The sequence below is a fragment of the Pteropus alecto genome, unplaced genomic scaffold, assembly GCF_000325575.1.
Source record: "Pteropus alecto unplaced genomic scaffold, ASM32557v1 scaffold71, whole genome shotgun sequence".
In the NCBI taxonomy this organism is placed as follows: domain Eukaryota; kingdom Metazoa; phylum Chordata; class Mammalia; order Chiroptera; family Pteropodidae; genus Pteropus; species Pteropus alecto.
The window spans coordinates 1,270,604-1,295,884 of NW_006433024.1; the positions used below are offsets into that span (position 1 = coordinate 1,270,604).

Sequence of the window (25,281 nt, forward strand, 5' to 3'; positions counted from 1 at the left end):
AGAAGCCATAACAGATATGTGAGTGCCCAGACCCCCAGGCTTTTTCAGTGGCGTTACCAGGGTTTCCTGTCAACCCAGAGGGTAAGTCCTTCTCATAAGATGGGCAACTAGGAGGCTGGCCTGTATCAAGCTAGCCTTGGAGGGCAAGAGCTTGAGCTTCTCCACCTGTGCGAATTCACATGTAGGAAACCATCGCTTGCAATTTCCAGCCACACTCCCTCATGCCACCACTGGAAGTTCTTACAGTCAAAAGCCTCTCTTCCAGTAGTTCTTAATCTGGGGGTGTAGACATGAAGCTGGTGTTTTCATGAAATTAGAAATTATCCTTTCTTACTTGATAAAAATTCACAAGTTACCAAAATCCTAATAATAACTTTTAATTCATCTGGATAGTAAGAGACCCAAGGTCTAATCTTTGTTGTTTTTTTTTTTCTCACTGTATGACTTTGGACAAATAACCTCATCATTCTGGGTGTCTCTTAGTTTTACTCTTGGTGTCAGGGAGTGAGGCAAAACAAAGTTATCTTTGAGGTCCCCACAACCTCTGATATTCCACAAGTTATACAGTCAAAGATTCTTATTTTCTGTCTTTTACATTTGCCCTCTCTGAGAATATAGGTTACTTTTACAGACTTTAAAAAAAAAATTTTTTTTTGATGTTGTCATGCTAGACTAGTCTGCTACTTCCAAGGAAAACTGCAAATCTGGCTAGACTCTGCTACCAGCAAGTACCAATATGCGGTCCCTCATGTATTAATTGGCCACTTGGTGATGATGAAATTCTGAAACAAATGCCCAAGAGCCTTTGCAAATGTTAAGGTGAACAAGCTCTTGTTTGTTGTCTACAAAGAGATCTTTGGAGTCTCTGAAGTTGTGACCAACCCAGACCAAAGAGTACGTTTAAGAGCTGAGTGTTTTATAGGCTCTTATTGGATAATAATAGGTTTTTTCCCCCTGAAATCTCTATAATTCTTAGATATTCAAGAATAACTATTCTTGCTGAGATGTACTTGTAATTTTAATTACAAAGGCAAGAAAAGGCAACATGATGCTAAACAACTGTCATGGAGAAGTCATGACCAACCCATGGACTAGAGAAAATCTAAAAGGCCACATCTGACATCAGACTTGCTTGTTTTCTTGGATAGTTAGGGAGCAGCAGTTGAGTTCCCAGGGGAACTGCCAAATGGAGGGAGGCCTATAGCTTTACATGGAGTTCCCAAATGTATGGAAGAGGGGCAGCAGCTGGGGGCAAGATAACAAAATACATGTTTGCTCCAGGCTGCTTTTAAGAACAGGGGCCCAACACAGACAAGTGGGCACAGTGACAGACAGTGGCAGAGGTATGGGAAGGAGCGTTAGGCCTTTTGATAAAGGTGTTTAGAAGTAAAGCTGGTCCTTTAAGGATGGTTCAGCCTGCTAACTGGCCTCTACTAGCCTACCAGATGTTAGATAGAGCTGACATTCTCACTATTAACTTTTCTGCTTTGGATCAGATTCAGAAGATGGGGCCTTATTTCTGGAAAGCCTCCCTGAGAATGTAGATATACTAAAAGAGCAGAATGTGCTGATTAAGATCATAGGCTCTGGAGCCAGACTATCTTGGATCCAGTCCCAACTCTACTACTTACCAGCTGTGACCATGAGTAAATTACTTAACCTTTCTGTTCCTCATTTTCCTCATTTGCGAAACAGAAGAGGACAGCATTAGTACCTACTCTAAAGGTTTTTATAAGGATTAAGTGAATAATGCATATGAAGTGCTTGGAACAGTTGCTAGCATTTGACACTATTCAGTAAATGCTAGTTATTATTACCAGAATGTAAGTTACATGAGACGAGGGACTTGACCGTGTTCACAGCTCTCTCCGGGTTCTGAAACACTGCCTGGCACATATAAGAAAATCAATAAATATGTGATGGGGTGGGGTGGATGGACAGAAAGATGAACAGACACAGAAGGTTAGATGAATATTATCTGAAAAAAAAAAAGGCCCTGAGGATATCTCCAAACCTTCTCCAGAAAGTGTTTCTTAGATGAGGAGATTGTCCAGCTATGTGACTTAGGCAAGATACCTAACCTCTGAGCCTCAGAAGAAATAAAAATAAGCCTACTTTATGGAATTAACTGCAAAGATTAAATGATTTGGTCTACATAAAAATTAGTTGCTATTGTTAGGAGCCAGCTTAGAGAGAGGGGGGCTCTTGGGCAGGAGTGAGGCAGTGGGGAGCAAAAAGTGAAGGGATCAGACAAGAACCTGCCCAGCCGACGGGTGTGGGATCTTCAGGATCTAAAGAATCCTACCCCTCTGCATTCTGAATAGAGAAGCAGACACCAGAGTCAGATGCTGATTTTAAAAATTAATGGGCTTATCACTAGTAAAATTGGATTAGGACAGATATGGAGGACCCAAGGACACCTACCTGACTTCCAAGTAACTGCTCTACCCTGAGAAAGTGTGAGTGGTGGGGTGGAGAGTAGGGCAGGAACACTTCTAACATTTCTAGGAAAGGGTAGGGAGGTCTTCTTTTATGATCCCCCTTGGGAACCCCAGGAGAGGGAAAGAAAGGTTCCCCCTGCAGCAGGTTCCCCCAGCCCTTATAGGTTCTCCCTGTGGGAGGAGAGAGGTAGTTTTGTTGTCTCCCACCAGCAGGTAGCGTGTCACCACAGACACGGCGCCCAGTTTGGAACATTCTGCCAGTAAGAGGGCCCACAGATTTTATTCTTATTCCCTGAGGTCACTGGTAACTGGGAAACTCAAGGTAGGGCTGCAGGAAGGTGAAGATCGCATTTATCCTCATAATCTGGGACGTCGCCAGGCTGGCCGATAGGGGCTCCCAACCCCCCTCACCTTGGGGGCCTTCCTGCTCTGCTACTCCTGCTGTAGTGCCCTAGGGAAATGAGAGGGAAGATAAAATAGAGCAGAATTAAGTATGAGCAGTGTTCCCTGCCCCCCTCGTAGAGTTGCTAGATAAATTACAGAACACCCACATTTGACATTTGAAATTGAGATGAACAACAACTTTTCGGTATAAATATGTCTCGAGTATTACTTTAAAAGATTCTAATTTTACTAGGTATCCTATATTTTTATTTGCTAAATATGGCAACCCTGCCCTGCTCATTCCGTCTTCATCACACCTTCTCCTGAGCCCCTGGTCCTATCAACATCTCCACATGGGTGCAGGGGGCTCCTCACAACCAAAGTAGCTGGAATATGCTTCTAATTCTCCCTGACTTCACAAAATAATATCTGTTTGCATTTGGCCTGATTGTCAAATTAATTGAACCAGTTTACCCAGAAAAATATACCAGGAAAGAAATAATTAAGGCTACTGTAAGTAACCAAGTATGGTGTTCCCTGCACTGTTCTGTTTTCCTCAACTGCTCTAATTTCCTTTTTTTTTTTTTTTTTTTTAACAGCCAGAAGAAAAATGCCAGTCAGAGGTAAGGAACAGTTTACTGGTTGGATTTCCTCCTTCACTATCATCGGTTATTTTACCCAGCTCAGCCTGAAAACAGACTCCGAAAGCAAGTAACTGTATTTTGTCATCTTTAGATTCGCAAACTGCGGCGAGAGCTGGATGCCTCCCAGGAAAAGGTTTCAGCCTTGACCACCCAGCTGACAGCAAACGTGAGTACAAACGCGGAGCGGTAGCCATCGGGAACGGGGGCACCACTGCTCCCATCTGAGCACTCCCTCAAGGCCTCTGCCTCTGAGCTCTGTGGAAGTAGTGCAATGTAATAAATAGGACACAGGCTTTAGCATCGTGGGTGTGAATGTCAGCTCTGACACTTACAGGCTCTGTCCTTTGGGAAAATTCTTTAACCTCTGAGCTTGTATTTGCTCATCTGTACAATGGACAATGATAATACCTCTCAGGGTTGCCGTGTAATCAGTACCTGGAATATATTAAGTGCTCAAAAATGTTCATTTCTTTTCCCTTCCTCTTTCTGAAAATTTTCACCTCAGGGGAAGAAAAGGTGGGCGAAATCTAAGGCTCCACGATAAATAGCTAACTGCTCTGTAATTATCATATACACAATTACGTGTTCAGGAGGCACTGCCAACGAGCATTCAATTCAGCAACTGTTTAAGTGCCAACTATGCCTCAGGCACTGTGGGTTCAACAGCAAAGCAAGCATAGTCACTGTCATCTTAGTGTTCTTTCTCTGGCACAGCAGAGAGACAAAACAGTTTTGCTATAACATAACTGTTATGATAGAGATAAAGAGAGAAGCTTGTGGGAATATATAGGAGGAGTACCTAACTTGGTGGGGTGGGGCAAATCAAGGAAGCCTTCCTGGAAGGGGTGATGTCCGATGGATGCTATGTAGGGGAGGATGCATGGGGAGGACAGCATTCTAACCAAAAAGAATAATTTATGCCAAAGCCTAAGGTGAAAGATCTCAGTGCATTTGATGACTATAAGTAGTTCAGTCTAATAAGAATCTATGCTTGGATGTGAGGAAGAGGCAGAGTAGAAGGGAGAAAGAAGTGGGGAGGAAGGAAGCACTGAAGAAACGCAAGGGTTCAGGCCCATCGCAGAAGCTCTCGGCTGTTAGGTGGAAAATTGGGGCTTTCTATTGAAGTTAGTGGAGCCCTACCTGAGTTTTAAGCAGAGCAGTGAGGTGGTCAGGTTTGCTCATAGAAAGCTTCCTGACTGTGGTTTGGTGATAGGACTAGAGGGGTCAGAGTGGAGGCAGAGCTTTCCTGTCCCATCAGACCGCCTGTAAAGGAGTCCTGCTGCAGGGCTGAAGCTCAGACCACAGAGCCTAAGGTTTGGAAGGTGCTGAGATGCCTCTGAGGCAAAGCTTTTCCGCCCGGGAGTGCACACCCCAGCCTGAGACCACAGATGCATGTGTGCAAGCCTGTCAGAAAGCAAGCTGTGTGACCCCATAGCATGCTGGTAAAATGAAACTTCAAAATGTTGTCTTCTTTGAACCAGGAAGCTGAGTCAATACTCCGAATTAATATTTACCTGGAGTTTTTGCCTAGGTAATTTCTGACTTGAGCCTGAGTCTACTCGAGGAAGTGCCGAGCACAGTGCTGGGCCTGGATTACAAGCTCAGTAATTGGTGATTACTGTCACTAGTGTTCATTCTCCTGAGCTCTCTTATATTTCTGGAAATCTTAGAATTTTTTTAAAACCCCGATATACTAGACCACTATTTGTTTTGTAATCCTTTATTTTGTTTACCTCTTCCACAATCAGTAATAGTATCAAAAGAACATCGGAAATTGATGTGAGATCTGAATTTTGAGGCTTAGATCCTATTCAGAAAAACAGCAGAGGTATTTTTATGTGGGTAGACCTTTATCTGGGTAACCATTCAAATCCACAACCAACCCCAGACCCAATAAGCAAGGCTCTCCTAGGTATTATTCAAATGTGAGCTTTGACAGCAACCCTCTTCATGAGTGACTCAGAGCTCCCCCGATCCTATTAAGAATTACAGTTGTCAGTCGTTGTCCCTTACTAATCAAAAAAGAGTAATTAGCTTACTTACAGTGAACTTGGATTCATTCTTCCAATGACTTCATGCTCCATGGGACCTTACATTGGGTCATTTGGAATCCTTCTCTGTTTCTGAAAAGTCAGAATGAGATTCCTTTACATTACTATGATTCTAAAAGTGTTTTGCTCCTCACAAAGGCCATTGAATCTGGTATTGTTTTAAAGTAAATATTTAGTCTTACCACACACCACGGGCAGTGCTAACGTGTTTTATTGTCTGCCATCTTTCCCACAGGCCAAGCTGTGTTTGTTTTTCTAGGACAAACTGCGCAAAGCTACCTTCTCTGGGTGTTTTTATACCACTCGTGTTTGTTTTCCCTGGGAATGTGAGAATGGTGCTTGATGAGAAGGCTGTTGTGTGGCTCTGAACCAGGCTTGCAACGGGCTGAGGCCCATGTTTTCATAGTTGCACTCATGACACAAAGTCAGTCCTTTAACTCTATAGCAAAATGCGATCCTCGGGTTCTTCAGAGCAAATGTGGTTTCTTCTTGATCTTGCAAAAACACTTTCTCACTAGCAGCCTTTGTGGGGTCAGGGTTTTGTTTGCATTTTTGTTTTTAATTGAGTGGAAAATATCAATGTCCTCATATAGAAGCATTAGTGGCAATCAAACAGAATTGAAATAAATGGAAATTCAATCATTTAAATTTGCAAGGACAGCAGTCATTTTCTGCATCTATCTCCTGGCCCGCTTCCTTCATTTACTGTGTGACTGTCTTGAATTAAATTGGCTTTTGCCACATCCTCCAGGGCAAATTAAGTATATCTATTTTAAAATGCAAAGGCCTTTTCTCAATTTTTAAGAGAGAGGGGGGGAACAATCAGAAAGAAACTGGCTAGACGACTTAACACTTCTATTGCAAATAGTCCTACTCCCTGCCAGCTCCTGCAGCTGTCGGAAAAAAAGACTCAACAGTTGATCCTAGAGATGTCTTATCCTCCACCTTCCTTGTTTGATGATGTCTAGTGACTGAGACCTTGGACTCACTTCTCAAATCTCTCCTCCTTAAATTGCAGTGTCCACTGACCCTTCTCACAGCCCAGGGCGATGGCCTCTCCCCAACCCAGTTGTTATTCAGCTTTTATTCTTCACCGTGTACAGACATCATTTCCTCTAGAATTTCCAGAATGGTCCGATCTCACTTCTCTCAAGACTCTCAAGTATCCTGCTGGTCCTTTTTATTCTTCCTATCACCCTCTGTTGATCCCATCCCTCTCCTAGAAGCCTTTCTTGGTCTTTCTACTCCCGTCTTCTCATACGATCTTTTGTCACTTTCTCATTCTCAGACCCCTTTCTTTCTCCCACAGTGTTCATTCATTCCTGTGTTTCATAATTCCTTAGCAGTTTATAGACAATTTTCACATATATTGTGTCATTTAATGCTCACAGTAACCCTGGGAGGAAAGTAGATATTGTTCCCATTTTTTAGATGAAGAAACTGAGGCCAGTGGGATTAGATACATGACTTAACCATTCTTTATTCTTGGTTTTAACAATGTTATCAGGATCCTCAGCCAACCAATATATTACCTACTATTCTACAGAAGAATAAAAAAGGCTCAGTGTTGGAACACAAAGGTGCATCTTGCCCTTGAAGAGAGTTGCATTTTAACATCTTTGAAAAGTGGATGCATATATTAATTATAATTGGCAGCATTTTAAAAAATGTCTTAGTAATATATAAAATAATGGTGCATCTGATGCCATGTTCTAACAGAGGTATATAAAAGTGCAGGGGAGCTCAAGGGAAAGTCATAACTCCCTAGGGGAACAGGGAAGGGTTTCTCTAAAGAGGTAGCAGATGGCCCTTTCAGTGGCTTTTTATTAAGCAGGATTATAACAAGCAAAATACGCCAACCACTTTGTTCAGTCATTCTGCAAACATGCTCAATATGAGCCTCTGCTTTGAGCTTGGTGCTTGTTGAACAAAAGGTCATCCTGCTGTGTAGTAGAAACAGACATCAATTAGCAATCATAAGAGTATGTGTATTTTTTACTGCGGTACCACAAAGCATATATCAGTAGTCCAGTGTGCTTTTGAGAGTTAATATGAAGGTACCAACCCAATCTAAGGGTGTAATGAAGGCACAAGCTGAGCTTTCTTGAGAAGGATATGCAAAAATTAGACAGGGAGGCAGCTGGGGGAAGAGCTGTCCAGGCGGAGAGAAAAGCATGTATAAAGGCCCTATATGGGAAGAAGCATAGGCTCTTTGAAGACTTGAAAAGCTAGAGTAACTGGATCCCAAGGAGAGCTGGGCAGTGGGGCTCAAGAGGCAGAGGAATTAGACAGGGGCCAACTCATGTGGCCCTATGAGGATTTCAGTCTTTCAGACCCAGCACCCTGTAGGCACTCTTACCTTACAAGGTAATATAACCGAGGCTGTGTCTTTCCCCTCCAGGCTCACCTCGTGGCAGCCTTTGAACAGAGTCTTGGGAACATGACGATCAGGCTCCAGAGTTTGACCATGACAGCTGAGCAGAAGGTGAAACATGCTTTTATTCCTCCCTGCTTGGATTTAACAACAAACCTAAAAACATTATTCTCTTTCATTCCAGATAATTGTATAGACTTTAGTGTATTTCTTGAACTATTAAAATTGAGTGAAAATGGGACCTATATGAAGACTTTTAGTGACAGACCTCATAGTCCTATTCCTGACATTTTCACATGCTCACGTGTGCCTGTTGAAAATTAGTGTTTGAGACCCAACTTAGTGTTTGAGACAAAGATTTTGTGGAACTCCATTCCCTGTCCTCCTCTGTTGACGTTAAGTTACACTTTAGGTGAACTCTGTACGGAATGATTTTAGGATGACCAGTATTTTGTTGTTCCTTAGGATTCAGAACTGAACGAGTTAAGAAAAACCATTGAGTTGCTAAAGAAACAGAACGCAGCTGCCCAGGCTGCCATTAATGGAGTTATTAACACACCGGAGCTCAACTGCAAAGGTAAAGGAAGAGAAACAGCCTTCAGACTACCTACCTGCCTTACCCCTAGGAGCCCTCCCTTGACAGTGAATGATGCACCCTTCTCACCAGAGGTGGATGTCCATGTCATTTGGACAGGTCCCATCCCAGAAGACAAATACTTTATTCATTTCCTTCTGGCCTCTAGGAAGAGAACTATTCCATCTCGTCCTCTTCTCTGATGTGTGTCAAAAATGGAAGAATATATATTTCTGTTAACAAAGCGTCAAAGTATCTCACAGCCCTTAACTTCACTTAAGGCTTTGATACGTACATATTGATGTGGGAAAACCTAAAATAGATTCATCTCTTATTTGTCCAGGAAAATATTTCTCAGTGAAGTGTTTTGTCCTTATGTCTCTTTACTTGAGGAGGAGGAAATGTGGGCCTGAGGCTGTTCCTTCCTGCAATAATGGGATTAACGGTGATAATAGAAGTCATAGCGATAGCTAGCCTTTATGGACCACTCACTGCATTCTAAGCGCTGTGCTCAGTGTTTTCATTATTTAATTATCTCATTTTCTTTCCACAACAACCTATGACTGCAGTACTTGTCTTCTCCTCATTCTACTGATAAGAACACTGAGTTTCATAGGCAAGAGTTACCTCCTGAGGTCACAGAGTAGTAAGAAACAGAAGCAGAACTAGAACCCAAGTCTATCTGACTCTGAAACCAGTACTTTAAAAAAAAAAAAACAAAAAAAAAAAAAACAGGCTATAGATGTAGTTGCCGTGCTCATGAGGAAAACTGCAAACTTTATTTCAGAATCACTTCCATTTCGGGCAGTGTTATTTCTGGTACCATGGTTATTACAGATAGCAGGCCTCCTGAAACAATGATGATAGAGTTGACATGGGAAGGATTAGCAAGAGCTGGCCGGGCAGAATGGAGGGAAAAGAGCATTTCAGGAAGAGGGAAGAGCACCTGTAAAGTCCCCGAGATGATAGGGGCTTGGCATTCCTAAGGGGGCGAAAGAAGACTAGTGCAGCAGGAGCCTGGAGAGCAAAGCGGGGAGGGGGCGGGTGCTAAAATCATAGGTAACTGTTGCCGCACATCAAAGACATATTTTAATGCCTATCTTAAGCTTCAGAGAGCTGGTGTTGGGCAAATTCTAACTTCTGTTATGTAAAGAGGAGACGGGTGGGGGAGAGAAAAGGAGCAAGTGCGAGCCCTCATTTAACTGACCAGATGGTATAACACCCACTTGTTCAAGGACCTTAAAACCAGCCACAGGGAACAGAAGGTGATGACTACCGGGAGACACCTAGTAGTACTTGGGTTTGTGGATTTAGGTATAAAAGTCATTCTCTGGGACAAAGGAATGGGCTCAAGGCAGCAGCTGCTGATATCCCACCTTGGATCTCCAGGAAATGGTACCTCCCAGTCAGCAGACCTTCGCATCCGCAGACAACACTCCTCCGACAGCGTCTCCAGCATCAACAGCGCCACCAGCCACTCCAGTGTGGGTAGCAACATAGAGAGTGATTCAAAGAAAAAGAAAAGAAAGAACTGGGTGAGTGTATATCCGAAGGCTCTTGTGGGTACTGACTGATAGCCTCAGAACCAATGTCCCCCCCAAATAAAGCCCAGGCTCACTCTTAACTTCAGAACATAGGACCTTGGGAGTGGATCCAAAGAAGTGGCTTGTGGGTAGGTTTCTACTAAAATCAGTGTTTTGCTCAGCCAAACACTGGGATTTACAAAGTAACCCCCACCTTATAAGTTTTGTTCCATGAGGCTCTATGGGACGTGCTCATCTTTCATTTCATACGTGTGTCATTTTTTCCTCATCATGTGTTGACCAGAAAGTTTCAGTTACCAAAGCAAAGTTATTCTTACTTGGTTTCTTCTTAGTTCCAAAGTGCTTTCTGGAGTGCGTATCACTAATTACCCCATCGCTAACCATAACCTTATCTATTATTTATGCAATCACGTATGATAGCCGTAAACCACCCTTCTCTTTGAAAAATTTTTGACCATGTCCTGTAAATAAAAGTTTCGTAAATAAAAGTTGATGTTAGCAGTTAGTGAATTATTCTAAACTTGAGAATTATACTTCAAAATGGCAACTTTAACAGAAACAGTCTCCAGTGCAGTTTCTCAGTGTCTCCATCATCCCGGTGAGCTCTTTAACTCTCTGTACGGTGGCGTCTTGAACAGTTTTTCCCATTCTCCAGGGGAAACTCCACTCCACTCTCCCCACCCCTGTTCCCCGTCTTTAGTTCTGCTCTTGAGGCTGTGGAGTTCTGCTCGACTATCTTCAGTGCAGGGGTGCCCAAGTTGATCTGAAATGAAGTTGGTCACTACTCAAAGAGCCCCAGATGTCGGTGCTGACAGCATTGTGTTTTCATAGTAGCTTTTTAATGTCCTCATTCATTCCATACACTTCTCACTCATTTTGTGTTATCTTGGATGGGTGGCGAGGTCTAGTGATAGAGGAGTTGAAGATTTGGTCATTTTGGTCATTGACGACTACACTGGAAGCAAGCTAAAAGTCCAGTTCAGTGTGACCCTCTCATCATTCTGACTAAATTTTTTCTTTAAGTTACTAATGACTTGTCATCAACTCATTTGCTGACTTAAACAAATAGAATTAACTTATGTTGCTATTTATAATATGCTATTGATAAATATGGCCTGATTTGATTATCAAAGTGGTGAGAGAATTATATTCTATGAAAAATCATGATTATCTATTGTCTTCAATTCAAGAAATAAAAGTTATTTATTTTGCTTTAAGATAACTCTTGGTTATCATTGCAATTGGGGAGGATAGATAATTGGCATTCTCAGATAATCCCAAAGCTTAGTTCTGTCTAAACTTTGTGTAATCTCTTCTTCCACCTGATATTTTTCCAGAGGTAGAGGTGAAGATTTAGGTTGCTGGCTCATGTGCCAGATACTTCTGTTTCTATGACTACTCTCTGGAAGTATGATCAGAAATAGAAAGTGAGAGAGAAATGGGATTTCAATTCACCCATAAGCTGGACATGGAATTTGTTATAGATGAAATATCGATGGGAGAAAAATCTTATTTATTATTTCAGATTGGCCCATTTTTTAAATTTCTCAATGGCTAAGAAAACCACCAGAATGTTTTCAGAAGGAAAAAAAGACTTTAGGAAAAGGAAATTACTTTTTAAAGACCTTTTTTCAAGACATAACTTTATTTTTTGGCTTGGAAAATTGAACGCTTGCCATGACTTTCAGAGAAGACATTGCACTTTAATTCTTTGTTTTCTTTAGAATTTTCAGATCCATCTCATGTTTTGGGGAAATTGTGATATACCAGTTCCTTTTTCCTGGTTTGGTTATTAAATTTCTTTACAATATCCATCTTTTGATGAACAAGCGAGGTGGCTAATCCCCTGCTTGTTGTATTATCTTATGTATATACGAGGACAGCAGCAACTCCTAAGTACATATATCTAAGAGCTATACTGCCATGTTAGGACCCATACAGCAGTGAGGCTACCCTTGCCAAGGAAAAAAAAAAAAAAGACATGCCAAAAAAAATTAAGGTGGAGAGAGATGACCGATTACAGACAAAGGGCAAGAAGCATAGGAAAGTGGGAGCAGTCATTTCAACCAGACAGAGAAGCTGGAAAAACTCAGAGAGTAGGGACCTCCAGACTCGCTATTCCTTTCCTTTCACAATGGAGGAAGGTGCCCCTAACGCTTCGAAAGATTTATGATCCCACCGAAAACCTCCTCTGTGTGTGGTGTTTATTATTAGCCATGTCATGTCTGAAAAACGCCAAAGCTTGCCCTGTCACTGGCTTTCTCTGTTAAAAATTGTCTTTTTTCCTTCCCCTTCCCCATTTTTGCTTGCGTTTTCTCTGGCAGGTCAATGAGGTAAGCAAGACTGTTAATATCAGATACCAAGCTAACCCATCCATTGATATGACTAACATCATCCGCATCCATCACCATTTCTGAGCATCCTGCTTTGTTGCTGTGTAACCTCATCCTCCTGACATCCATCCGCTGAGCCAGGCTCTGTCTTGCTGTTGGCAACTAGTCTTTTGAACCAAGAGTAGGCATGGAATGTTACCCACAGGTCCAGTTCTCTTTGAGCTGTCCACCCAGATAACTCTTCCTCCCTTAATACACTGATTGGAGAGAGCTGTTGGGAACCTTTTTCACTGGTGGGAGGAAAACGCGGGAGAATTAATTGCTCTTTTGTCTGCATGTCCTTATTTTGCCAAGGCCTAAGCACTGGTAGCAGCCCCTGCCGGGCTGATGGTCTTGTCCGTTCAGTTACGCAGCTCCTTCAAGCAAGCTTTCGGGAAGAAGAAGTCCCCCAAGTCGGCGTCCTCTCATTCAGACATTGAGGAGATGACAGATTCTTCTTTGCCCTCATCGCCAAAGTTACCACACAACGGTTCTTCGGGTTCCACTGCTCTACTGAGGAACTCTCACTCCAACTCTCTGTAAGTCTGTCCATCATGGTGGTGCCGGTTAGACGAGGTCTCTGGCCCCTAGGAGCCCTCTCAAACTGGAATGGCTGAGAGTCCGTTTATATATCTGCTCCTTGGGATCGTTTATGTCTCGCTTTCACAGGACTGTGCATGTTCTTTCAGTGTTTCAGGACCAGGGAGGCTGAAAGAGAAAGGAAACTTAGATTTTTGTTCTGGCGGAGTCAGCATGGATAATTAGCTAGCTGGCCTTGGGCAAGTTGCTTAACCTCTCTTTGTTTTCATTTCTTTGCCAAATTGGGATAAAGGTTGTCTACTTATTCTGTCCTAGGGATTGAACAAGATAAAGGGAAGTAAAAGAGCTACAACCATCCTGCTGTGTGTGGGGGCCGGGGGAAGGAGGTGGGGTTGGGTGGGTTAGAAGAGTTGGCAATTTTTGCTGGAATTCTGGTTCATTTGGGTGACAAGGCTTAGAGTGATATACTTTTCTTCGAGGTCAGAAAGTAGAAGCGTCTACTTATCCTGTCCTAGGGATTGAACAAGATAAAGGGATGTAAAAGAGCTACAACCATCCTGCTATGTGTGGGGGCCGGGGGAAGGAGGTGGGGTTGGGTGGGTTAGAAGAGTTGGCAATTTTTGCTGGAATTCTGGTTCATTTGGGTGACAAGGCTTAGAGTGATATACTTTTCTTCGAGGTCAGAAAGTAGAAGTTTAAAGTCAGAAAATAGAAGTTTAAAAAATGGAGCCATTCGGTGACAATCTCTTTTCCAAAGGGTCCATATTTTGTAAAATGATTTGCCATTCTGAACTCCCCTAGTAAATTTAAAACGAGGCAATTTGTACAGAGCTCTTTGGGAGCACAAGTGGCTCTTGCCCAGCCTGCCTCCCATGATTTCCACTGAGCACCCACCGATCATTGCTCCATCTAAAAACATCTTGTGCCCCATTTAAAAACATAAGGCCCAGATTCTTAAGGGCAAGAGCAGGTCAGGAATGGCTTGGAATAGACAGGTTAGGGACCCAGGTGTCAGCTCAGAAGGTGGCACAGCTGGCTCCCTGCAGCAGTGAGAAGGTTTGCCCCTACCCTATAAGTCTGACTTCCATTAGAGACCTTTAGATTAGAGATGAAAGAAGAATTGGAGCTCAGATAGTCTGCAAGGACAGTTGTCTACAAGATGAGACAGTGCCTGAGAGAAGAGGGCCACTGCAACGGGGGTCTGAATGGTCACTGCATCGGGGTTCTGAATGACCTGTGAACTATCGTGGAACAAGAGAGCAGGTGGTCGTAGACACCTCAGTTTCCTCACTAGTAAAATGGGATTCATTACATCTGCCTCACTGGATTCTTGTGAGGGCCAACTCAGACACCATGCATGAAGGGCTTCCTTGTTCCTGTTCCGTCATCCTTCATTCTCAGGAGCCATCCTAGGTCCCAAAAGCCAGCTAGCCAGCTTGCTGGAGATAGCCGCTGCACAAGGGTTCGAAGGCCAGCTTCCCCAAGGGGTGCAGGAAATGTGGGCGAGAGGATTGGCCAGGTCTTTGTAGCACACCAACTGCATAGACCACATAGAGGCAGGTAGTGGAAGAGGAGACAGCAGAGGGCCCCAACTTTCAGCAGCCCCACCCAACAGTGAAACTTGGTTCTGTTGGGAGTTCTCGTTTTACTTAGATTAGTAGCTCCCCTTTTCTTGGGGAGCATCTGATAAGAGAGTAGCCACAGAGACATGCACTTCCATTGTGGGTGAGGGAAAAACCTGAGCAGGGGAAGGGAGGGGAGCACTGAGGAGTGGGCTCCAGTGCTACACCCAGAGGCCCTGAGTTCCTATGTGGATTAGACCAATAATCGAGAGTGCGAGTCCTATCTGACCTGCATGGTGCCTACGAGGTAAATGAAGGACGAGTTGCCTGTGACTGTCACTCATTCCATCATTCCAGAGTATCCCACTTAAGTTGTACTCTTGACTAGAAAAAAAGAACTCGTCCATTTTTATCCATTCTTACTTACTGACTTACACTTTGTATATAACATCGTGTATGAGCAAGGCACTACTCCAGATGTTCTGCAGAGACCAAAGAGGATATTAACCATATTCCCGCCCCTGAGGATTAGGGACTAGTGAGGATAGGACACATACAGCTCGTTCCACTTCTGAGCCTCTGCTCTGTGCCAGGCACCATTCTTGGCTCCAGTTACAACAGCGTATAAGACAGATAAAGTTCCTGCTCTGATAGACCCTATACACCAGGTGGAGAGACAGACATTAAACAAATCAACTGAATAAACTAGAAAAATTAGATAGCCCTAAGGGTTGATGCTGGGAATGAAGATAGTGTGCTGGGATACAGAGTATCATGGCAGCATCTTTGGACAGGGTAGCCAGGAAAAGCCCCTCCGAGGAGGTGACATTTTTGCTGAGATCTGCATGACAGGAGGAACCACTGGTTTGTCTGCTCAGTAACATCAGCCGCTATAACAAACTCAGTCCCAAAGCTCAGGGGCTTTACATATGTCTGTACTTCTCCAAACCCATTGCAGATATTCCTTTTCAGCAGGTGGCCTGCCCTGTGGTGATGTGGGCACCAGGCCTCCTCCCATCTTATGGCCTGGCCATCCCAAAGAGCTAGAGTCCTCTGTTGGGCACTCTGTGTCCAGCCAGCAGGTAGGGGAGGGAAAAGAGTACAGAGGATCCTGCAGGAGGGTTTAATGGGCCAGGCCTAGGAGAGACACATGTCACCACAATCCACTAAGCAAGACTCAAGGCCATACACCTGCAAGGGAAGAAGTAAAGTCAGTGTGCCCAGGAGGGAAAGGGAATAGAATAGGCTGTGGTGAACACTTAGCAGCCTCTGCTGCCCCAGGCTCACACTGAGCAAGGCAGCCTTCCTGCCCAAGAAATAAGCAGCACAAGGAAACTAAGGTGGAAACGAGCCTGGTGTGTCTGTCAAAGAGGGGGTTGGCCAGTGGCTGCCATAGGATGGGCAGGTGGGAAACAAGGCCGTGGAGATAGGTGGAGCCTAGTACAGGTGAGGCTTTGAAGTCAAAGTGAATTTGCATCTGATTCATGTGTAATAGGTAGACATTCTTGACAGCATACTTTATCATCTCCTTCCCCCCTTTTATTTTTTACCATTGCAGATATCACCACCTATTGTGTAGATTTTTCTTAGTTATGTTTTTTGTCCTCCACTGCTCTCAACACTACCCAAAACTCTACAGCCTAAGCTCCTTAGAGGTAGATACGCTGTAGGTTTTGGAGACATATAAATATTAAGTGGAAGGAATGAGTGACTGATGCTAGTAGTGGGTCCTGCATGGATTTAGGATAAATTCTGGAAGAAAAGTTAAACTCACATGGTGATTTGCTTCAGTTTGAGACACCCAGGAGACAGTCACAGGGAAATGCCGACCTGCCTAGAGTTCGTGGAGGTATAGATTTGGGAGACGTGGCCTCATCGCAGCTATTGAAAGCTGGGAAACTGGAGGGATTCTCCGGGGGTTAACTGAAGATGGAGAAGTGCCAGAGGGGCGAGGACTGAGCTCTGGTGCACTCTGATGTTTGAGGTTCAGGAAGAGAAAGCAGAGCAGCCAGTGAGGTGGGAGGAAACAGGAGCAGAGAGAAGAAACTGGTTGGAGGTAGGAGAACTAACTGGGCCCAGTGCCGCTGGGCAGCCAAGTAAGGTGAAGAGAGAATGGCGGTGATACGCTCAGCCATTTAGGACTCCCAGAGACCGTAAGGGAACTCTCCCTCCAAACCACTTTCCCCACAGGGACTGGGCAGGGCGGACTCTTGGCTCTCCAGCTCTATTCTGACATTCCACAGCATCTATGCACACTGGAGATGTTTGTTTTTGGTCTCCTTTTCCAAAGGGTGGGCAAAGAGCAAATGCTTCTCTCCAACCTTGGAGGGTGTGTAAGAATGTGCACATCTAGATGTGAGAGAGAGTTCAAAGCAAAAACAAAAAGCAAGGGAGTCAGGACTTAGAAAAGGCCTCTACCCCGTGGGCGAAAGGAATGGCGGTGTGGGAAGGCAGTGTTTCCCACACTCAAGGCGTTTAAAATTAGGTATGCCACTAGCCCTGCCTTCTGGACAAGACAGCGGGAATATGCTAGAATAACGTGTTAGGGACTGAGTAGGAAAAGATATGCCTCTGCTGGCTTCAGTAAGTACTCCATGAAGTGGACACGCATGTATTGAATACCTACTGAGTGCAAGGAATGATCTGTTAAAAGCAACCAGATTATCAGTGACATAACAGAAGTGTCGTGTGGGAAGGAAGCAAGGGAGAAGGCTTTGCCTTGGACAGTAGGATTAGGGACTAACTCTTACTTGGGGCTGCTGCAGAAGACCCTATTTTCAACATCCTCTGTATGTTGTAGGACGTTCCTCCCATGCGGCCCTGCAGTGTGTGTTTCTGGGAACCAGCTGATTTGGAGAGAGCACAGAATGGCCTCGTGCAGTTACTCTCAACACAGACTTTCTTCTTTTTGATTTGCTTCCTTGTGTAGTGCCATTGGCCAAGTTTTGCAAAGTAACCTATGTGCTATATTCCACAAAGTGGTTGCTTAGGAAATGCTGTCTCTCTTGCTGAGAAAGCTTTCTGGGGGAAAGGTACAGACCATGTGAAGGAGACTGGAGCAAAGTGCCTTGCTGTGGAGTGCAGACAAACCAGACTGGCAGTGTGAGTGTGAGCCGAAGCCAACCGTCCCCTGCAATGAATTGGAGCCTTTGCGATCTGTGCAGGGCATGGTTTGGCTAAGGCCGGACTGTCATGATGGAATTTAGTTCAGACTTTATACTTCACTGAAACCAGGAAACCAAAGCCCTCTCTCAAGAAAGAACCAGTTTTTTTTTTTTTTTTTACAAGCTCCCCCTGCAAACCTCCCAACTCAAAGAAAAGCATGACTCTATAGTTAAACCTTATAAACCCAGGCTATTCAAAGCACAGAGAGCTGAGTGGGAGAAAGGATCATCTGAATTCTAAAGATATTTCTGTCCCTCTAGCCCTTTTAGTCCCAAATCTGTTGGCCTGAGTTTCTCATAGATGTGAAATGGAAATAATTCTAACATATTCAGGAGTCCATTGGAGGTGTCAGAAGATCTTAAAGCAGAGAAACTTCCTTGGCTGCTGACAACTCTTAAAAATAAGAGGTGGTTTTACTCTCTTTGTATCTCTCAAATCAAAATAGTCCAAGTCAAGAAAATAGTAACAAAAAGATTTGGCTGTTCCGGAGTTAATTTTTCTTTTAGCCTTTCTGCCCCCGAAATACAATTACATCTCTTTAAACAATTATAAATGGCTTTCCTTTGGCAATTCACATTTCCACATCCTGAACCAGTTTTACACGTCAGGTTTTTTCTTGGACCCAGATCCAGTACTAGAGATTTGTAGAACGGGCTTGCATGATTATTTCTATGGAGACCAGATGCTTGCTATTCCTTTCAGAGATAATCAGCTTCAGTCTTGTAACTATGAACTTGGGTTGGGTTTTTTTTTTTTTTCCCCTGTTTTTTTTGTTTTTTTGTCTTCAGTCCAAGAAAGTCAAAGCTTTCTATTCTGGATCACCCCTCACTCTGGATCCTATGATCGTTGAAATCACCAGAACTTGTTTTTAATAGAACCATCTTTTCTAACATTACAATTCATCGTGACTTTTGTGATCCTCTACTTTGTGCAGACTTGCCAGGTATCTGAAGAACCCACCCTAGAAGGACCACCTCTTAAGAAAGAGGAATTCAGCAGGGTCCCACAGTCCCCTTGATCTGGTGTGCAGCTGGGAAAGGAAGATAGCTAGCCATACCGCTGAACACTTTTCAGATAAAACTTCGGCTTCCGTGTCATCTCATCCTATGTGCTCTCTAACTACCTAAGATGTTTCTCTTGCTTGCCATGAGCTTACTAAGCATTGTGGGAGGTAGAGGAATGAAAGAATGTTTCTCTCTCCAGACACTTAGGGGAGTGGGTTTCGTATGACCAGAAATGGACTAACTCCTTCCACTCTTATCTTTAGGTTTTGTTCCCTTTTTAGTAAATAAAAATCATCCCTCAGCTGTCTGACTCTAATCTTTAAAACAGACAGGTGACCTCATCATCTCTCTGAGTGGGTTTTAGATCTCAGGGGTCATGTGGTATCATTACAGGGGTCCAGCTGTGTACACATTGCGGAGGGTGGTTCAAACCCCCAAAGTTACTACTCCCTTTTGCAAACTCTTATTTATCTCTAGATTATTGAAATTGTGCTGGAAGGCACACCAAAGCCATTCTGATTGCAAGAGCTCTGCAATGAAAGAGTGCAGAGAAGCAATAAAATCTGTGAACTTAAGGTGCTTTCGATATGGTCACCTCTAGGAAGCACCGGGCAGCTGGTTATACAGGGTTACTGCTGAACAAACCTGATGTGGACATGGACCAGTGGTCAGTGGCGGACTGACAGGGAACTCAGAGCTACCTTCATCAGTAACATTCCTCTTTCTCTAGAATTTCAGAGTGCATGGATAGTGAAGCCGAGACCGTCATGCAGCTCCGAAATGAGCTGAGAGACAAGGAGATGAAGCTGACAGACATCCGCCTAGAAGCCCTCAGCTCTGCACACCAGCTCGACCAGCTCCGGGAGGCCATGAACAGGATGCAGGTAAGAGCCCAGGAACGTGGGTGAAGCGCAAGGCTGCCCGGCAGGGAGCATCAGCAGGCTCCCCTCTGCCGCGCCCCAAGACTGCATCAGAACCTCGCGGCAGCCCTCTGCTCTGCTAGACTCTCCCACATTTTGCTCAAAGACCAAACTTTTGAAAGTGTAAGAGTAACCATGACTTTCTTTTATGCAGAACTTTCAGTGGCTCTGCTATTTCCTCTTGTATGTCCTTCACCTGGCCTTCAAGGCCTTCTTTGAGATCCTTTTCCATCTTAATTCACCACCCCCCCGCCCCAGCTCTACTTTCCAGACTCTTCTCTCCAGCCAGGGGGAGCCACTGATGGCTCCCTTTGCATGCCCCAAAATTTCTTTTTCATATTGTTCCTCTATCGGAGTATCTTCTGCACATCCATAATGGACCCTTCCCTCAAAGCTCAGCCCGATGCCTCTTCCTCTGCAAAGCCTTTCCAAGTCCCGCAGCTAGAAGGATGAGTGCCCTCACCTGAATTCCTATACATTTGTTTTTACAGCCCCTCTCACCTGCCACAGATTGAAGACATTTGAGCCTTCTGAGCTATTCTTTTTTGCATCCTTTTCTCTGGATGTAGCACCAGTGCTTAACCAATTGTAGCTTCTTCATAACTATTTATAGCATGAAAGACCCCTGTGGGTTCTACTAAATGGGACCTCACTGGAGAGCAGCATTTCCCAAAGGAGGTTCCCCGGAACACTAGTTCCATTGGGCGGCTCTGTGAAAGGAAAGCTCCTTGATCAAATACATTTGGGAGATGCCGCACACTATGCGCCGGCTCAGATTTACAATGCATAGCAGCTCATTAAAGGCTCTGAAAAGTCCTGCAGTAAAGAAACCTGTCAAACCCATAGTTGCTCAAACCTCTTTGATATGACTCCTTTTCACTTATGACTCAGCCTCTAGGAAACATTTCTGAGCTTTTCCGAAAGGCCAGCTCTCTTGATGTATGGATCCTCCCCAACCAGACAGGCCTAAGTATACAGCAAAGGCAGTGAACACTGTTGAATCTCCCAGATTGTGTAACTTACTCTGCCTCAGCTGAGCTACCCACTACCCCTGCAGGGGCCTTTCAAATCTCTCCCCTGTAAAAGGCTTGTTCGCATTATATCTACCCAGTAAATGAGCTTCTCTCTTACTCTTCACAGAGTGAAATAGAGAAGCTGAAAGCTGAGAATGACCGGCTGAAGTCGGAGTCTCAAGGCAGTGGCTGCAGCCGGGCACCCTCCCAGGTGTCCCTCTCTGCCTCCCCGAGGCAGTCTATGGGCCTCTCCCAGCACAGCCTGAACCTCACTGAGTCAACCAGCCTGGGTGAGTGGTGTCACAGGGCTACAGGACAGGGCCCGCAGCTGGCACTCCGTTCTCTAATCCAGAGCCCCAAGATAAGCAGATCAACAGATCAAATGGAGAGGCAACAGGCGTGTGTGCACTTGGGGTGTGTGTGTGTGTCTGGGTGTGCGTCTGCTACCAACATGAGCCCAGCCGTAAGACTGCCATCATGCTTCGCTCCAGCACCCCAAGTTCTCCAAGCCATGAGCTTGGGTCCCCTCGCCCACCATGCTGAGTTCTGTTTAATCCATTTTAAGAGGCTGACCTGTAAGCTGAATGCTGCATACAACCCCCATGGCAGCAGGTCCCACCTGGGGCAATGGCTTGGTCTGTGATCTACCTGCCTTCAGGCTGGATTCCAGGCTGGCACAGTGACTATGGAACTTGATCTAGGTTTCCTTTGTAAGCATATTGAGGCTGATGCTTTGATTTCTTATCCATGATGCTGCTGTTGCTATTGTTTTGGTTCAGTCTCTCCCTCGCACTTCCATTTGGCAAGGTACATCGTCAGCCTGCTGGTTCCTTGGTTGATCCACCGTTGGTTTCTGTGGTTGCATTCTCCATTCTGCCCTCTCCCCTTCCCCAAATCCCCCACTTTCCCTGCACCCAGACACCTAGTTGTCCTGCTGCTATGCCAACAAGCAGCGGGGGTGTCAGGAAGCCAGCTTTGCTGTCCCCATGTGCCTAAGGCTGTTGATGTTTTCCATTCGCAGACATGTTGCTGGATGACACTGGTGAATGCTCGGCTCGGAAGGAAGGAGGCAGGCATGTTAAGATAGTTGTCAGCTTTCAGGAGGAAATGAAGTGGAAGGAGGTTAGTTGGATCCCTTTCCCTGCTCTGCCTGTCCCTTCCCCAGGTAGAACTACCTAGCTTAGTGATTTCATCGTCACACCATATCGCCTCAGAGCCTAAGGTGATATGAAAATACTACTAACACTTTCCTTAACTAACCTTAATCCCCAGCAGCATTTTGATTCAATTAAAGGGAGCAAACAGCCCTTCCGTGTCTCGTGTTTGGGAAGTCTAATAAAGAATACTAAAAACGGTCCCACTCAACTAACTAAACACTAACATCAATCAGCAATGGCTTTTCTGAATTTAATGTATTCCCAAAGCATTCTAAAGGCAGCTAAGTGTGTCGAGCACAGAAGATACAGAAATAAGCTGACCAAAAGCACCAGTTTTATCCGATTGTCAGAAGCTACTGATGGAGTAGACAGTGGGAGACAGGTGGCTAAAAGTAAAGCTGGTGGGATATCCTGACTCACCAGGGTGGGGGAATCTGAGTTTTCTGAGTAGTTTCTGTTCTTTTCCCAAGTCTGAGGAAGCCATACCCCCAACAGAGACTATTTAGGGATAGGAATGGGGATTGACAGACAAAGTTGATTTTAGTCATTGATTAAATCCAAATGATGCTGTGAATGACCTTCTCTCAGATACATCGGGAAAGGCTTCATGAGTTACTATTGCAAGTCCCCTTCAGTTTTTTGTTATTTCTTAGCGTTCTAGCCAACATGCTATTCTAGTCTCTGAGAGCTAGGGAAGTGGCAGTGCCCACCAAAACAAAGTGTCCACATCCAGACTTGTTTGTGCCTGGGTTTCCATTTTGTGACTGGCCCACTATTCTCACTGAAGGGAATAGGCCCAGAGTTTTAGAGCTGCCAGGGGTTTTAGCATTATTTTAGCCTAGAAAGATCCAATGAAGAGTCCCACTTTCAGAGCTTAGGTAGTAGAGTGATGACGGACTATCAAGTGGGAAATTCATTCTTGTAGTAAATGCAGGCAATGCTTGTGAATGTGTTTCATTCTAGCAATCATCAACCTGAACAGATAGATTTTACATTTTAAAGAAGTCTATGGGTCGCTTTTAAAATCTGTATCATTCTGGATCACCGCTGAAGCCACATGAGGTCGATCAGATGTTATTATCTGCATTTTACAACTGAGAAACCTAAGACCCAGCATCACTTACTTAAGGTTGCAAAGCAAGTGGTGGGGCCAGATCATCTCACGTGCTCTTCTCTCTACCGATTCTGCTTAACTGCCAGATACGTCCCTCCCCGCCCCCTACCACTTTCCTAATTCTATATCCTTGCGAGCACGTCAGATATTTTTTTAAAAAAATAAAAGAATGAAATGTTCTCCTAGCTTTTCTTTAATCAATGCAATTAGTCAGCCCCCACTTTGCAGAGCCTTATGGACGAAGATGCAAAAGAAATAGAAAAAGACCTTTCGCGAAATTCCCAGAGTATTACTAGTTTTCTCAATTGCATGTTTTTAATTTTGAATTAGAAGACAAGAAATAAACATTATTTAAAAAGAAGAAAAGAACAAATAGAAACATATTCTATCCTGAAGGAGTTTAAGATCTAGCAAGGAGATAAACTCGATTTACAAATAAGATAGAAATACCTAAAAATAAACAAGTACAGAATATATCATCACATAAGTGTGTACAGAACCACTGAAGCAGTATAAGCTCTGAGTCTGGTGAGCTAATCATTGAAGCCTTCCTGGAAGAGGTGAGTGTTAACAGAGTGAAATGATGGATAGGAGAGGGGAGAGCATTCCAGGCAAGAGATGTGATCTGTGCACTGTACAAGGTATGCATTTAATAGAAGGTTCTAGATTCCAGGGAGGAGAACCTCACTTCCTGACCTACAGATTGTTTTTTTAGCAATAGAGCAGGAAAATTTGAAGACTCTCGCATTCAATCTAAGTTATATCTGGTGTTAAAACAGGACTTTTATTCCCCTTTCAAACCATTGGTGGAGTCTAAGACAACCTGAGTCCTTGCTAAACTGTGTCAGAAAAGATCCACCTGTTTTTCACCTGCATGCATTTCCTTACCCTTAGGATTCCAGACCACACCTCTTTCTTATTGGCTGCATTGGAGTTAGTGGCAAGACGAAGTGGGATGTGCTCGATGGGGTGGTTAGACGGCTGTTCAAAGTAAGTGTTTCAAGGAGACGGCTATGGCAGTCTACCTGAAGTGGGAGCCTGGGCTTCGGGAGGGAAGGGTGGTTTGTGTCCTGCGTCTGGCCATTTCTCTGGCCTGTCCTCTTTCCCACATCCTTATGTTGCTGGGGCAGAAGGAGGATGGTAAGTATAGACTGCTGATTGGCCATACTGTTCCTGGCTGCCCTTGGCAGTGGTTGGTCAGCCAATGAGTCATTTCTCCAGCCTTGAGCAATTATCTCAGCCTCTCATGTGAACTGCTAATGTCCACATTCTCCTTTTACCATAGAATTATGTCTTATGGCATCTGCTTTGAAGTATGTGCTCTGGGACTCAGACATCAGATTTCCGTTCTTTATTTCGAGGGATTTGATCCAACTTGCCCAGCATCCTTGCTCACACTTCAGTCTGTGATTTGTGCTACAAGTGACATTAACATCTGGTTATTGGCCAGTGTCAAAGACGTTGGCATAGTTATTTTTGTATTCATTCTAATCACATCATTGGAGTGGGTGTTTGCAACAGGAGATAATTAATGAGTACTGGGTGAACCTTGAAACACAAGGTGATTTGAAAGAAGCTTTTGATACACTTTTTTCCATCATTCTGAATTAAGTCAGTAACTGTTAAGTGTTCATTAATCACATCCCTTGAGCAGTACCAATAGCCCACGTGTTTTGTGCCAGAGGCCTTACATTACCTCAATTTATTTCCAAGCCCGTAGGAGGGTTCTGTTATTTTCCCACGTAAAGGTAAGGAAGGTGAGGTTCAGGTCGGGTCACTTGCCCAAGGTCGTGAATCTAAAATTAGACTAGGTTAGTCTAAGTTGGGTCGGTTTGACTTCAAAAGTTGACTTAACTAGTACACGCTAGTCTCTTTTAGCATCCAGATTCAGGTGGCTTCGCACAGAGAAAATTCTATTCTCTGACCAAAGATCACAGGCCAGTCTATAGGCAGGAGATGTGCATGGCTTACGGTGGACCAGTCCTGCCGCCGGGGCCAGCACCTCTCTCTCCTGACGGGCAGTCAGGACATCCTTGGATTGGAAAGACAATCCAGAAGGGCCCATGGGGCATCGCATGTGAGGAAAAGAGACCATTAAAGGTAAAAGGTCTGTTACTGGGATTCCACCCTGGCCACCGTCCAGCCACCTCATAGCCCATGGACCCTTGTTCCAATTTAAGCACACATTTTCCTGTTTAAAGAACAGGAGATGCTTTTTTTTTTTCTAGTAGATCTGGGTTTTTTGCGCTCTTCGTCATCAATATGGTCTTTAAGCCAAAGGAAGGGGCTGGTGGAGGGATTTCTTGGGAGAATTACTTTTTCATGAGTTTTCCAGCACCTGATGTCTTCAAGACTCAAGCTGAACTTAAGAAAAGAGGCCTAACTTTTCCGTGCTTGGTTGATCCAGACTAAACGTTCACAG

At 44.3% G+C, this 25,281-nt stretch overlaps 1 protein-coding gene across 8 annotated transcripts in view; it reads left to right on the top strand.

The window, feature by feature from the left end:
- The window catches only part of NAV2 (neuron navigator 2), a 369,408-nt gene that overhangs the window by 323,274 nt on the left and 20,853 nt on the right, over positions 1-25,281 (top strand). For 4 of the 8 annotated variants that reach the window (XM_025044097.1, XM_025044092.1, XM_025044093.1 and 1 more), the window contains 11 exons: positions 3,425-3,448; positions 3,561-3,635; positions 7,922-8,005; positions 8,360-8,471; positions 9,858-10,003; positions 12,337-12,345; positions 12,751-12,923; positions 19,386-19,539; positions 20,716-20,878; positions 21,610-21,710; positions 23,754-23,849. In XM_025044097.1, the coding sequence (XP_024899865.1) occupies positions 3,425-3,448; positions 3,561-3,635; positions 7,922-8,005; positions 8,360-8,471; positions 9,858-10,003; positions 12,337-12,345; positions 12,751-12,923; positions 19,386-19,539; positions 20,716-20,878; positions 21,610-21,710; positions 23,754-23,849 (1,137 nt within the window). The remainder of the gene's footprint in view (positions 1-3,424; positions 3,449-3,560; positions 3,636-7,921; positions 8,006-8,359; positions 8,472-9,857; positions 10,004-12,336; positions 12,346-12,750; positions 12,924-19,385; positions 19,540-20,715; positions 20,879-21,609; positions 21,711-23,753; positions 23,850-25,281) is intronic. The other 4 variants (XM_006907971.3, XM_025044094.1, XM_015586388.2 and 1 more) reach the window with 1 other exon arrangement.